We start from the raw sequence: 13,815 nt of genomic DNA on the forward strand, positions 1-13,815 counted from the left end.
TCTGTTCTTAAAAACCTACAATTATGGGGATTCCATTGGAAGCCTAAGCCAATGGTTAACTACTTTTATAGCTAGGACATTTTTCCTAAATTTCCCTTGCTACAGATTAAGTCCATTATTTCTTGTCCTACCTTCAGTGGACATGGCAAACATCACCGTCCTCTTTCTAACAGCCCTTAACATATCTATAGACTTTCAGGTTCTCTTCTCAATACTGAACATGCCCAGGTTTTTAACCTTTTCTCATAGGTCAGGTTTTCTAAACTTTTTATAATTTTTGTTGCTCACCTCTGGACTCTCTCCAGTTTGTCCCCATCTTTCCTAAAGCACTGGACACAGTACTCCCGATGAGGCCTCACCAATGCTGAGTAGAATGGGATGACGACTTCCCATGTCTTACATATGACACTCCTTGTAATGCATCCCAGAATATTAGCCTTTTTCACAACTGCATCACACTGTTGACTCCTATTCAATTTCTGATAACCCCCAGATCCTTTTCAGCAGTACTACCACCTAACCAGTTATTCCCCATTTTGTAGTTGTGCATTTGATTTTTCCTTCCTACAGCACTTTTCTTTACTGAAATTCATATTGTTGATTTCAGACCTATTTGCCAAGGTCATTAAAGGTCACCTGAGGGAGCCATATTGAACTCTTACTTACTGTTCTTCGCATTGGGACAGTTTTCAGATGTGCCCTTAATATCTCCTTAAGAAACTGCCAGTCCTCCTGAACTCCTTTTCCCCTTCCATTTCCTTCTCATGGGACCTAACCTATCAGTTCTCTGAATTTGTTAACATCTGTTTTTTTAAGTCCATTGTTCTTATTCTCCTGCTCTCACTCCTTCCTTCCCTTAGAATCATGAAATTTATCATTGCAGAGCCACTGTCACTCAAATTGTCCTCCATCTTCATATTTGCTCCCAATTTCTCCCTGCTGTTCAGACTCAAGCTTAAAACAGCTGTCTCTCTGGTTACTTCCTCCACTTTCTGAAACAAAAAGTCCCCCCCAATACCTTCCCAGAACGTATTGCAAAGTTTGTGTTTTGCCATATTTCTTTCCCAACTGATGTCTGGGTAGTTAAAGTCCACCATTACTATCAGGTCTTGTGTTTTGGATATTTTTGTTATTCTTTATCCAACACCTTCCTGACTGTATAGTCTACAGTAGACCCGTACCATGACATTAACCCTATTTTGTACCCCTTCTACCTTTACCAAGAGACCTTCAATTGGTCTGTCTCTCACCTACTGCTGGACCTCAAAACAAGTATATATATTCTCAATATATAAAATAACAACCCCTCCTCCATCCTGCCTGTCTTTCCTGAACAAGCTATACCCTTCTATATAAATATTCCAGTCACAAGACTGATCCCACCAAGTCTCTTAGATGCCAATTAAATCATAAATTATCTTTTGGATTAATACTTCAAGTTCTTCCTGTTTATTCCCCATACTCCTTTCATTTGTGTATAGACATCTAAGCTGTTGACATGATTCCCTCTCTGATTTCCTGCTTATTGCTCCTATGACCCTAATGTAATTTTCCTTGTCCCGCCAACATCTAGGCCTCTTTTTAACTTGCCCTTTTTATTCTTCCTGGTGGGCTTTTGTTTCCATTTAATGCTCTCAGTTAATATTTGAGGGACTGAGTCACCCTTCCTCAAGGCATGTAGCACTGTTCTTTACAAGTAGCTCCCCTACCAATGAAACAATAGGACTGCATGTAAAATAAGGTTGAACTCATCTTGAAGCAAGGTAGCTGAATCTAGGTCTTAATCTTCCCAACTATCATAAAGGATACTGAAGCAGTTTCAGGAAAGGCATATTCATTTTTTGAGCTCTTCAAAGAAAATGGCATTCCAATGGATAGTGCATGCTCCTGGGACTCCGGAGACCTTAATATCTGCCATTGATCTTCCGGGTGACCTTGGGCAAGTCACTGCACTTCTTTGTGTCTCAGTTTCCCCATCTGTTCAATGGGGATAATAATACATAACTCCGTTGTAAAGTGCTTTGAGATCTACTGATGAAAAAGCAGTATTTAAGAGCTAGATATTATTCTTATAATACTTTTACCTATTTTGACCTGAGTGTTGGAGTCTGGATCTGGTGGGTTTTTTCTGTTAGGAGGAGAAATTGATGACAGAATCAGATATTTCTTAGATCCAGTCCTGATTTGTTTTGTTATTTAAACACAAATAATATACAAAGGCCTGTTTTCCTGAACACAATAAGACTCAAACAGCAGGAGGCAGTCTCTTTGCTGACAGTTCCAAGCCTCTTTCCAGTTAACACTATGTCCAAAAATCTCTCTCTGGGCTTTCTCTCAGAAGTACGCTCCTGCTACTGTTCTGATTGTCTCCTGGCTTTCTCCTTTTCTGCATATCTTGGGCTGCTTCTGCTCACAAATACAGACACCTCCATCAAACAATATCCAACCCCCTGCATTTGCATTCAGTTCCTGGTGCAGTACCTCTACCCACATAGCTCAGCTTTTGCCTGGCCTTGCAAGTGGTTGTGGCTCCTGCGGTTTCAGCCATTTTATTCCAAAATGAGTCTGAATGCTTCTTACATTTATCGTGAATGAAGGACACACTCATGCCCACCAGCTTCCATGAAGTTTCACCCCAACTCCATAATAGTATTTATATTATTATTCATCATTCCAGATTTTATGGTACCTGGAAATTCAGACATAGCAAATTCCATTTCCTTTTAATATTGGAAAATATCACTGGATGTCAAAGTAGTAAATAAATGCTCTGTATGTCCATGTGAATATCACTGATCCCCAGCATGTGACACCTGCTTTGCATATATTACTAATATAATTGGAGTTGTATATAGAAAGCAAACAGTCATTGGGGAAGGTGGGTCTAATATTCTCAATGACGAAGGGAAGAGTTGGAATGGAAGGCTAGACACTTATGTCATTACTGAGGAAATTAAATTTTTATTAGAATGGTTGTAGAACAAAACTTCAAATCCAAACTCCCTCAAACTTTGTGAAATGCAAATCCAAAACTAGTCCAAATTTCACTGCTGGTCCCTCAACCTGATTCTGTCATGCTTGCCTACACTGAATGGTATACTGACATCAATGGGACTGCTCACTCCCATTGAGGATAGCGGGATCAGGACATTTAAAATTTAATGATCCAAACATTTCACATTTTGGATATGGATCTATAATTTTTGTAACAGGCCCATTTCTGATATTTTCCTCTCCTGGCTCCAGAGAGCTTGAATGTCAGCTGATAAGTATCTTTGTTATGAAAGCATTATTTATAGCTTACTTAATGAAATCTTTGCACTACATTTATTTTCCAGCAACAATTCAAAAGCGCTTGAAGAAAGAGAAAAAAGCAAAGAGAAAATTGCAGGAAGCCCTGGAGTTTGAATCAAAGAGGAGAGAACAAGTGGAACAGGCACTTAAACAGGCCACGTCGGGTGATGGTCTCAGGATGTTAAATGGTAACGTTTTAGTTGGACTTTGACACTTAAGTTAGAATTATGTTAATCAGTTCTAATTATCTGGAAAATATAAAATAGTACTAGAGATGCAAAAAACAAAGTTTAGTTTTTAAACATGAGCCTTGTCCAGACATAATTAAAAAACAAATTGAAGTCAAGTGCTCTGGGTCATAAATTAAACAAGATCTAGATCTAGAAAGAAAGAGGAGGGCAGACATACAACTAATGCAGGAATGCCAGGAAATACTACACATTATTACCCTAGAAACCTGTTAACAGTGATGGCTGGGGCTGTGTGAAACTTGTGGGTTTCAGTTTGCATGAGGTTCTGTGACTTTCCCATCTGTGCAGATATAGTTTCATGACTATTGAATTTCATTCTAAAAGTTCAACTTGTTCAAACTCATTATAAACTTGTTCAAACTGAAGACTTATTAAGCTTATTACGGGCTTGTCTAGACTGGCAACATTAAAACGCTGCCGCGGCAGCACTTTAACATGGCTTATGTAGTCGCGGCACAGCGCTGCAAGAGATTTTTCCCAGCACTCTACAGAAACCACCTCAACGAGGGCGCAGCTCCCAGTGCTGCTGCACTGTCTATACTTGCACGTTACAGTGCTGAAACTTGCAGCGCTGAGAGGGGTTTTTTACACCTCTGAGCAAGAAAGTTGCAGCGCTGTAAAGTGCCAGTGTAGACAAGCCCTACACTGTGTAAATCTTTGTGACTGTTCAGGTTAACAGCTATCTCAAATATTGTAAAACAAAACCACACAACTTAATTTCCAGAAATGTGTGAATAACCAAGGACAACAAGTTCTATCAAGTGATATTAAAAAATATGGAGTCTAAAGAGATCTGAACAAAAATTAGCACTTCTGTTTCTGTGTTTGAAACTGAAACTAGCTAGTTTTCACTTGGTTTCAGGTTCTGTAGCAAAAGGTTTACACAGCCAGTCAACTGATGACTGTGTTGGAGTAAACTGAATTTTGATATAACCCAAGATCCATTTGCTTGATTTTTTTCAGAGGTGCCAAGGATCTGCAGCTCCCATTGACTTCACTGAAATTTGTAGATGCTCAGCATTTCTGAAAATCATGTCAGGGTTGTCAGTACTCCACCAATTTTATCAGCATATAGTTAAATCTACAATTAATTGTGCTCCTTTAGACATTTAGACAACTACTTAATTTGCAATCAGGTAGATGTCTACAGTTAACATCTGCAAGAAGCACAAATGCTGGTATTTAGATATTAATCTGATTTCACTAGCAAATCAGGTAGCTCGTTAGCACCCAACACCACAATTTAATTGCAGGTACAATTTTATGCCCACAAAATTTGAAGGGTGCTTGTGAGGAATTTTTTTTTTTTGTAATTAACTCTGATGTCTGTCCCTGTAACAGATATTGTTGTTAGTTACAGATGATTTTGTTGTTTTATGAACATACAGCATATATTTTAAAAGGTTAATAAAACCCTTTAGAAATATGTGCTGAATGCTCCAGATAATTAGGAAAGGAGGACATTCAAATTATTGCTAGTTTAAAATGCAGCCTTTGTTCTTATTTATTCCTTCAGATCCATGACATTCAGACCGAGTGACTCTCTCTTTATGTGATGCACCAGCATACGCTCTGCTGGTGACATTGGGCCCATGCAAATACCAGTAAAGGCAAGGAAAGCCCATTTGGCCAGTCATTTGTGATATTTTTTTGTAAATATTTATAGATATGATAAAATATTAAAATCTTTGCAACACTATACAAGTATGGAATTTACCTTCTTCTGTAGACCTGCACTGGTCCCTAGTGAGGGTTTAGTGGTGGTTGGGATGTGACCAGCTGAGTGCATGCTAGTCCATAATATCAAACAAGTACTGGCAAGTCTGGATGTCACAGACCTAAAGGAGGAAAAAAATAAAAGGTAAGTTTTAAACTAGCAGAATAGTTATTGGAGCATTTAGCAAAAAATTCTAAAGTTGTATGACTCCTTAAACTATATTTGCAGGTCTCTTTTCAATGGCTCTGCCAAAGTTTCTAAGTGCTGTATTATAAAGGGAAAGCAGATGTTTCCACAGGATGCAGGAGGGCATGAATTCAAATCACATACTCCTCATGTTAATCCTTGATGGCACTGAATGGCATAGTGGCATCTGTTATCCCAACACTCCTGGGTGTTTGAGCCCCAAAGTACCCACAAACACTGCCTACAAAGATATTATCAGCATTAAACTCTGGTTCAGATGTGTATATGTATGTGTGTTACATTGTTAGAACATCTCTCCTAACTTGGGAATAAGAGCACAATCAGTTTGGTGGGAGTTTCCTTTGAGAGATTTGGAAGTACTTCACATTTCAAATTATTAAACATGTAATTTTGCTATGCGACCTAAAGCATTCTTAGAAAAGACTTGGAAAGAAATCTTATACAATTGCTGCTTGAAGAGTGTGTGTGTGTGTGTGTATATATACACACACACACAGAGTAGAGGTTAACACAAGCTTGAGAAAAAACATTTAAATCACTATAACAAACATATGATATACTGCTAGTCTTCTTTAGGGGAATATTTTAAAGACATTATCATGACATAAAATTAGAGCAAGGAGGTAACAGTGTACAATGGCTTCAGATCATACCATTTGACACTCTCAACGGCATTGGCTGCCCTATCTAATATTTTACTTTGGAAGTACGCTGCTAGGATGGGGCAATTTAGTTTAGTATTTTCCACATCTGAATTTCCACGTTTTTCATGCGAGAGATGGCACCAGTACTCCAAAAGAGAATTTCACTGACATATTAATATTTGCTGATTACTATCATATCACCAGAGAATGTGTGAAGTATGTTAAAAATAATACACTATAAGACTGGCAATACTTTTTCACATTTGATAAACAATTTACTACTGGAAATTCTGTTAAATGCCCATGTTTTATGCAGGACTAGTGTAAAGTTAAAGATCATCCTGGTTTGCAATAAGTATTTTTCTAAAGCTGCATCAAGGAAGGACAAAGACATTAATCTTAAGTGTCACATTTTTCAGAAGCTGGAATCCCAGACATGGAAATAGAACACAATGGAACTCAACATGACAGTGCAGCAATGCAAGGTGCAGTATACTTCACGCTGTTATTTAAAGATCTATAATTTGTGGTATTCCAGAGAAATGAGATTCAATGCAGTATCAGCTTGATCTAATTTTTCATGCCTGATGACAAATGCAGAAATTGCAGAACAGTCTGTTAGTTAATTTTTTGTTTAATCTAGAAAACAATTTAAAAAACATAGTAAATTTAGATGTGCAGGTATTAGCAAATCTCATACTTAACTGCCAAAATAGCACATATGTAGGTTTAATCCAAAAGGTGTAATGTCTTGTGATTTTACATGCCTTTTAGAATTGCACATCTTTTGAGATAGTTTTAGTCCCTCTGTTTACCCGCATGTCAAAATCAGAGGGTTGTATGTGTGTGTGTGTATATTATGTACACAAATATACACACACTGTATATATTTAAAATCATCATTAGAAGTGCAAATATAGCTAAGCCCAAATGCCAACATTATTACAAAGAATAGTGTCTTTACATATTTTATATGTATACCCATCTTTGTTTACACACATAGTGTGTTTTCCCTCTCATGGTATGTCTACACTGCAGCTGGGACCATTCTTCTGAACCTGGGTAGACAGACACATACCAGCTCTGCTCAAGCTAGTGTGTTAAAAATAATAGTATGGATGTTGCAACACTGTCTAGTCACCTGAGCTCAGACAGGCTTGGCTTCTACACAACATCTACACTGCTGTTCTTAGCATACCAGAGCAGAACTAAATGGTGTCTTTTATCTGAGCTGGGAGGCACACTTCCAGATGCAGTGTAGACATACCCTCAGTTTCTCTCCCTGACCCTCATCAAACCATTTCTGAACCCATGACATATCCCTCACTCAAAGGTCATCCCCTGTTGAATTTCAAGTCTCTGTTTCAAAGTATCAGTATTCTAGAGCTATTCAAATAAAAGGTTACCCAAATAATAGGCAAAACAATGAATTTTTTCCTAACCTTGCTCTTGGAAATGGTGTAACAATTTTGGGTGACGTTTTCTCAGACAAACACATTCTGAGGCAAACGTCCAGCATGGAAAATTTCAGCCGAAACAAAGTTTGGCAAAGGAATAAGCAACCTTTTCTGGGTCTTGCAGCCTTAATAATAGTGCTACCAGTTCTGCCTAGAATATTCTTTAAGATGATTTAATTGACATTTTGATTACTAGTTTTGTATTTCTAATGATAATTTCAGTAACCTACTTAATGTGGAAAAATCATAATTACACATAAATGATTACAGTTTTGCTGTAAGTATTGAAATTTGGAAATTAGATAAAATAATATTCAGAAATAAACAAATAGTTGGAATCATCCCACTCAAATTTGGCAAACTAAAAATATACTTAAATTGTCTTTATGAAGCTCCAAAGCACTGACATCATTGTTGTTCACACAATGGAGGTATGAACCAAAGGTGTGATTGAATCCTATCAGAAAAGGAAGTAAATTTCCATATTTAATTTAAGAAAAAGCAAACATTTTCAAATGGGTGGGGCAAGTACGCTTTGGATCGGACCCTAAATCAGGGATGGACAAACTACGGCCCGCAGGCCACACCTGGCCCTCAGCTCCAGCCAGGGAGCAGGGTTGGGGGGCTTGCCCCATTCCACGGGACTCCCAGGAAGCAGCCAGCATGATCCCCCTCTGGCTCCTACGTAGTATGCACCGCCCCATCTGCAAGCGCTGCCCCTGCTGCTCCCATTGACCACGTTTTCTGGCCAATGGGAGCTGCAGGCGTGGCGCCTAGAGATGAGGTGGTGCCTGCTGATAGGGCAGCATGCAGAGCCTCCAGGCCATGCCTCCCCATAGGACCCAGAGGGGGGGACATGCTTCTAGAAGCTGCTTTTGCTAAGCACCACCCTGAGCCCCCAACCGCACCCCAATCCCCTGCTGTGATCCCCCTCCTGCCCTCCTAACCCCTGAATCCCAGCTCAGAGCCCGCACCCCCAGCCAGTGCCCTCACCCCCCATGCCCCAACAGCCTGCCCCAGCATTCATCCCCCTCCTACCCTCTGAAGCCCTCGGTCTCAGCCTGGAGCCCCTCCTGCTCCCCAAAGGCCTCATCCCCAGCCCCAACCCAGAGCCCCCTCTTGCACCCTGAACTCATCATTTCTGGCTGCACCCCTACCCCAATTTCTTGAGCACTCATAGCCCGCCATACAATTTCCATACCCCAATGTGGCCCTCAGCCCAAAAAGTTTGCCCATCCCTGCCCTAAATGATAGAATTTTAGAGTGGGAAGCTAGGTTGAGCACTCCGCAGTTCGGTGCTCCCCTGTAAATATAAAAATGACTGCATAAAGTAGGACTCTGTATATTTTAGTTGTAAATCTGTCAGAAACTCTTAACTGGGCAAATAATTGTCTTCATCTGATATTGTTCAAGTTAACGTTCTCATATTACTTAAAATGGGTCCACAAAATTGTGTAAAATTCCATTCTTCATAAAGCATAGTGGTTAACATTGATGAAGCTAAATCTCCTGTTAGAATTATTTTGGAATTTTGCAAATGCTAGAGTCCAAGAATCTTTTTGTATGTTGGTGCACACTATGTCTAGTATTAAAAACACTACAGAATCACAGTTTCAGTTCTAACAGAAGGTTAGGTCCAAGCACAAAAAAGGTTTTCTTTCCCTCATACAGAGAAATATGAGTAGAAATATTATCAGAACTCATCTTAAACATAGTATATCACCAGTAACAAATGACTGTTATGGAACCCTTCCAGATAATTCTGTTCATACTTAAAAGTGCTGTGAGCTTAGATAGTACTCTTACAAACCCACAGTGAGCTTGTAAACTGGCTATTACGAAGCCCTCTCTAGCTAATACACTATTAAGGTTTGTTTTGGCTTTCACTGCAATTCTGCTATGTAACTCTGTGTCCCATGTCCTTTTACTCTATGCTGATACTGTATTATCTTCTTCCATTTTCTTTTGATTACACTTTTACAAAACTTGGCAGCTAAAACTGCCCTTTAGTCTTTAACAATTTAAATATATTCTCCATCACCATCTTATTTGCTTGCTTTGTTTGTGGGGGTAACAATTCATGCATCCCTAATACAAATCTATTTCCAAAAAATATCTACAGCTCATGGCAAAAATCTCTGGCATCAGTGAGAACTTTTCTTTTCCTGTTGTCAATAGCTGTGTTGGAGAGAAATCTATCATTCACACAGTGCCTTTCCTTTGAAATTCAATTAGTTCCACTGCCAGTATCTCCTTAAGAAGGTTTAAAGGAGAATTACAAAATTATTGCATGACCACCTTTCACAGTAATTAAGTCAAATCATATTTTATGCTCATTTCATAAAATGTTTTTATTAATGCAAGCTATTCATGTACTAGGATTCTGATATGCATTATAAATCTTTTCAGTTTAGTTGGTTCCTTTTCTCTATGTTGATTGATCTAAAATTTTGTCCCAATAGTCCGACCTGTATATGTAACTTTCTCAATAAATTATACCCACAATCCTCCTAAATGTTTAGTCTATCAGCTGAGTATGGCTTAAGGTGGATAAATCTTTTCAGCTGGCAAAATACAAAATTAATAGTCTCTCTGGTGGTGATGGCCACTGCATAGTGGACTGGTAAAGGAAAGGGCGATGCATGCACACAAATACTGTTCCATTCCTCTTTCCATAACTTACTTGTGGGCCAGAAAGATAGCATGTCAACCTTTTTATCAACCAATCTCCGTTTCGCATAAAATAAACATACCGGGTGTCATTAAGTGCACCTTCAGATCAATGATTTTTGCAAATGACATTCAAGTACCATTTGAGTAGTGCATTTTTGCTGATAAAAGCAAATTAAATTAGCGCAACTACAAGTGTGCTGATAAAAACTAAAACTGAACAGCAGCACCATTAGCTAACAAAGTAATATTTTCTCTTTACTGCTTTCTGCCATTTAGTTATTATCCTATTGGAAATCTAATTATAATCCTTTTACTCCCTAGTCAAACTTCACAGTTTTTGCAAGCTTAGCACTGACAAGTGATTTCATTACATTTGATTGCCCGCACCCAGATTGACTTAACTTCACTCAGAGACCTAAAAGCCCTCTCAGTTTCTCAGATTCCCTGTTTGCACGTTACAGCAACAGCTCCTTTAATTAATTAGCATGAACAGCAGTAACATGAACTGCTGAACAGAAAATAACATGATTTTATGATCGCAGGGAGACTTCTCCTTTTGCATGTTTATACCTTAGTTAACTTTTGTATGACTGTATTTCATTGTTGGGGGATATTGATACAATCATCAAAGCACATTATCTTATTTTTTTAATAAACAGATTATTACCAGGTGAACCAACATAAAAAGTATGAAGGCCCTAAATTTAAGTAAACAGATGCCACTATTGGGGAACTGACCTTTCTGAAATTTAAAAAAATATATTGAGAAATACACAATAAAGTACAAGGGCAAGGCGACACAATGCTACTGTAATTTTTGTTTTTGAAAAAGCCAGGAATATATTTAACAAGAGGACTGTCAATAAACATCAATAACTTTTTGCTTCTTTACACATTTTGCAAAGATAAAGGTCAATTTAACTTTAGAATTTATTTTGCCATTTATTATTTATTCAGAAATCCGCTGGAACCCAACAGTTACTTGTTTAGTATCCCAATATATGAAAGACAATTGTAAAATCAAACCTCTGTGACAAACAGAAACCAGCCCAGTTTTCAAAAAATAAAACCGTTTAGTCCACCACTTTGTCACAGGTGTATCGTACACTCCCAGTGAAACCAGTTTCATTCAATGGTGGTTGAGGACACTCAGCATCTCATAAGAGAGAAGTTCAGCACCTTGTGGGACTGAGTCCTACTCCCTCTGAAGTCAATGCCAGAGCTTCAGTAAGAACAGGCCAAGCCCTGCAAAAGTCTGGGGGGGCGGGGGATGATGAGGGAATCAGATCTGGCACTTTGAGACTGGCACCTTGCCTCTTCATTTAATAGAGCCCTAATATTTCTACTGCTGCCCAGCCAGCTCTCAAATATCTTCCATCTCCTGCCCAAGCCTCATTTTATCTCTTCTATACATATCCTCCTTTGTCTCATTTCATGCCTGTTCCCATAAAGCAGTCTTCTCACTCTGGTTGCATTGGTAGTTTCTGCAGGTTCCTTAAACTGTGAGTAGAGTTAAAAAAGATTAGTGTGTCTGTCATTTCCTTCATGTTCAATGGAACTTTTTGATTTGTGAGACCCCTGCATAGTGGTAGCCTCCCCAGGCAGACACATGATACTCCTCTGTTCTGTTAAATTAGTCCAAGCACCTCTCCCCTTGCCAAGAATTCCTTTTAGAAAATCAGTGGATCCACTGGTGGTTTCAGCCCTGGTTATCATGGATGAGTAAGGATTCCAGTGGTTAATTTGTACTACTTAATTTTGTAATGTTACAAGAATAATTTTTTCTGAAAAAAATACTATAATGGTTCAATTATTAAAGTGTCAGATGATCTCCATGTATTGTAACAAAAGCATCAGAAACTAAGCCTACACTTGATCAGGGGTGGCTCCAGGACCCTGCATGCCAAGCACGTGCTTGGGGCGGCAAGCCGCGGGGGGCGCTCTGCCGGCACCGGGAGGGCGGCAGGCAGGCTGCCTTCGGCAGCTTGCCTGCAGAGGGTCTGTTGGTCCTGTGGCTTCGGAGGACCTCCCACAGAGGTCTGCTGGTCCCGCAGATTCAGAGGCTTCGGAGGCACACCTGCAGGAGGTCTGCTGAAGCCGCAGGACCAGCGGACCCTCCGCAGGCAAACCGCCAGAGACAGCCTGCCTGCCGTGCTTGGGGCGGCAAAAAGCCTAGAGCCGCCCTTGCACTTGATATAAGAATAGCAAAAGTTATATGCATCTCATGAGACTTCTAAACCAAAGCAGCTTGTTTGCTAGTCACCAGCTAGGAGCTTACAATTCTCATACATTATTAAAGAGCTCTTTTGAATAAAATATACAGTAGTTTTTAAATAACTATACCACTACTCTTAACCTGCATGTTAATGAACATTTCACATGGAACATTTTTTGGGTGCTGGTGAAAGAGAGAGTTGGTTTTGTTTTGTTTTGTTTTTTACTTTATGGAGACCTGGGGAAAGAAAATGATTTTTTTCAGCAGAAAGGCTTCCCCAGCCACAATATTCTATGTTCTATTCATCTTCAGTTCTTAGGAAGAAGATGTGAACATTTTAATCAGAGATGAAGCTTCAGTAGAAGCTTGAATCTTACCTCAATGCTAATTACAATACTGTCTTGCTGTGTGTTCAAATGGGCATTTGTAGTCCAAGACCTGCATATCTTGTATTCAATGTATGGTAGACTTGCCCTTGACTTCTACAACCCATTAAAAAAATTGCATTTTAGGTACAGGTTGCCCACCCTCTCCACAAGGATGTGCAAACCACAACAGGGGTGGGGTTAGGGAAACAGAAAAGGGACATGTCCTATGATAACAAGCAAAATACAGTTATTCATGAAAAAAAACTGCAGAGAAAAGTGTTTGACAGGAAGGTGATTCTGTGCTTGTTTGCCTCTATCATTTTTCTTAAAGTAGCAGACTTCGCACACTTGTTTGGGGGTGGGGGAAGGAGAAGGACCAGAACAAATGGGCTTGCAGAAAAAAGAGGGATAAATTAAGTATGAAATGTGAATATATATGGAAATGGTAACTATTGCCTGTAGATTTTGTTCTGTTTAATGTGAATTAAGCCTTCAAAATTATTAAACAATTATGTTGTGGAAAAAAGAGAGCTACACATTCCTTGAAATGACCATAGGAAAGAAAACATAATCCTACAGGAAAATTACAATAATTAATATAGGAGAAACGGAGAGATCTTTACTTATGTTATACATTGCAGGAGGTGGAGGGAAGCTTTCTAAGGTCTTGCTTATTAAGCGAGTCATGCATTTCACTGTAGGTTGTAAAACAGTATAACATGCACAGGGGGCTCATAAGCATTTTTCAGTGTTAGGAATATCATTTATGCACTTTTTATATTGTCAATATTACCCCTAGAGAATGAGATTAAGCTTTAAACTACTGTAACTCTACAGATTTGCTCACCTTTGTATAATTTCATTTTTTAATAGAATGAAGCCCACATAAATGCATATTTGATTAAGGGATAAACCTAATAAAAGAACACATTTATTGAACACAGATTTATTCAAATCTTGACTATATAATACCATAAAATGCTATAAAA

The 13,815-nt window shown here is 38.9% G+C and overlaps 1 protein-coding gene across 4 annotated transcripts in view; it reads left to right on the top strand.

The window, feature by feature from the left end:
* Window positions 1-13,815, top strand: part of DACH2 (dachshund family transcription factor 2) — a 544,577-nt gene that overhangs the window by 524,267 nt on the left and 6,495 nt on the right. For all 4 annotated transcript variants that reach the window (XM_050965050.1, XM_050965047.1, XM_050965049.1 and 1 more), the window contains 2 exons: window positions 3,339-3,482; window positions 6,533-6,598. In XM_050965050.1, coding sequence (XP_050821007.1) covers window positions 3,339-3,482; window positions 6,533-6,598 — 210 coding nt within the window. The remainder of the gene's footprint in view (window positions 1-3,338; window positions 3,483-6,532; window positions 6,599-13,815) is intronic.

The sequence above is a fragment of the Gopherus flavomarginatus genome, chromosome 8 (assembly GCF_025201925.1).
Source record: "Gopherus flavomarginatus isolate rGopFla2 chromosome 8, rGopFla2.mat.asm, whole genome shotgun sequence".
In the NCBI taxonomy this organism is placed as follows: domain Eukaryota; kingdom Metazoa; phylum Chordata; order Testudines; family Testudinidae; genus Gopherus; species Gopherus flavomarginatus.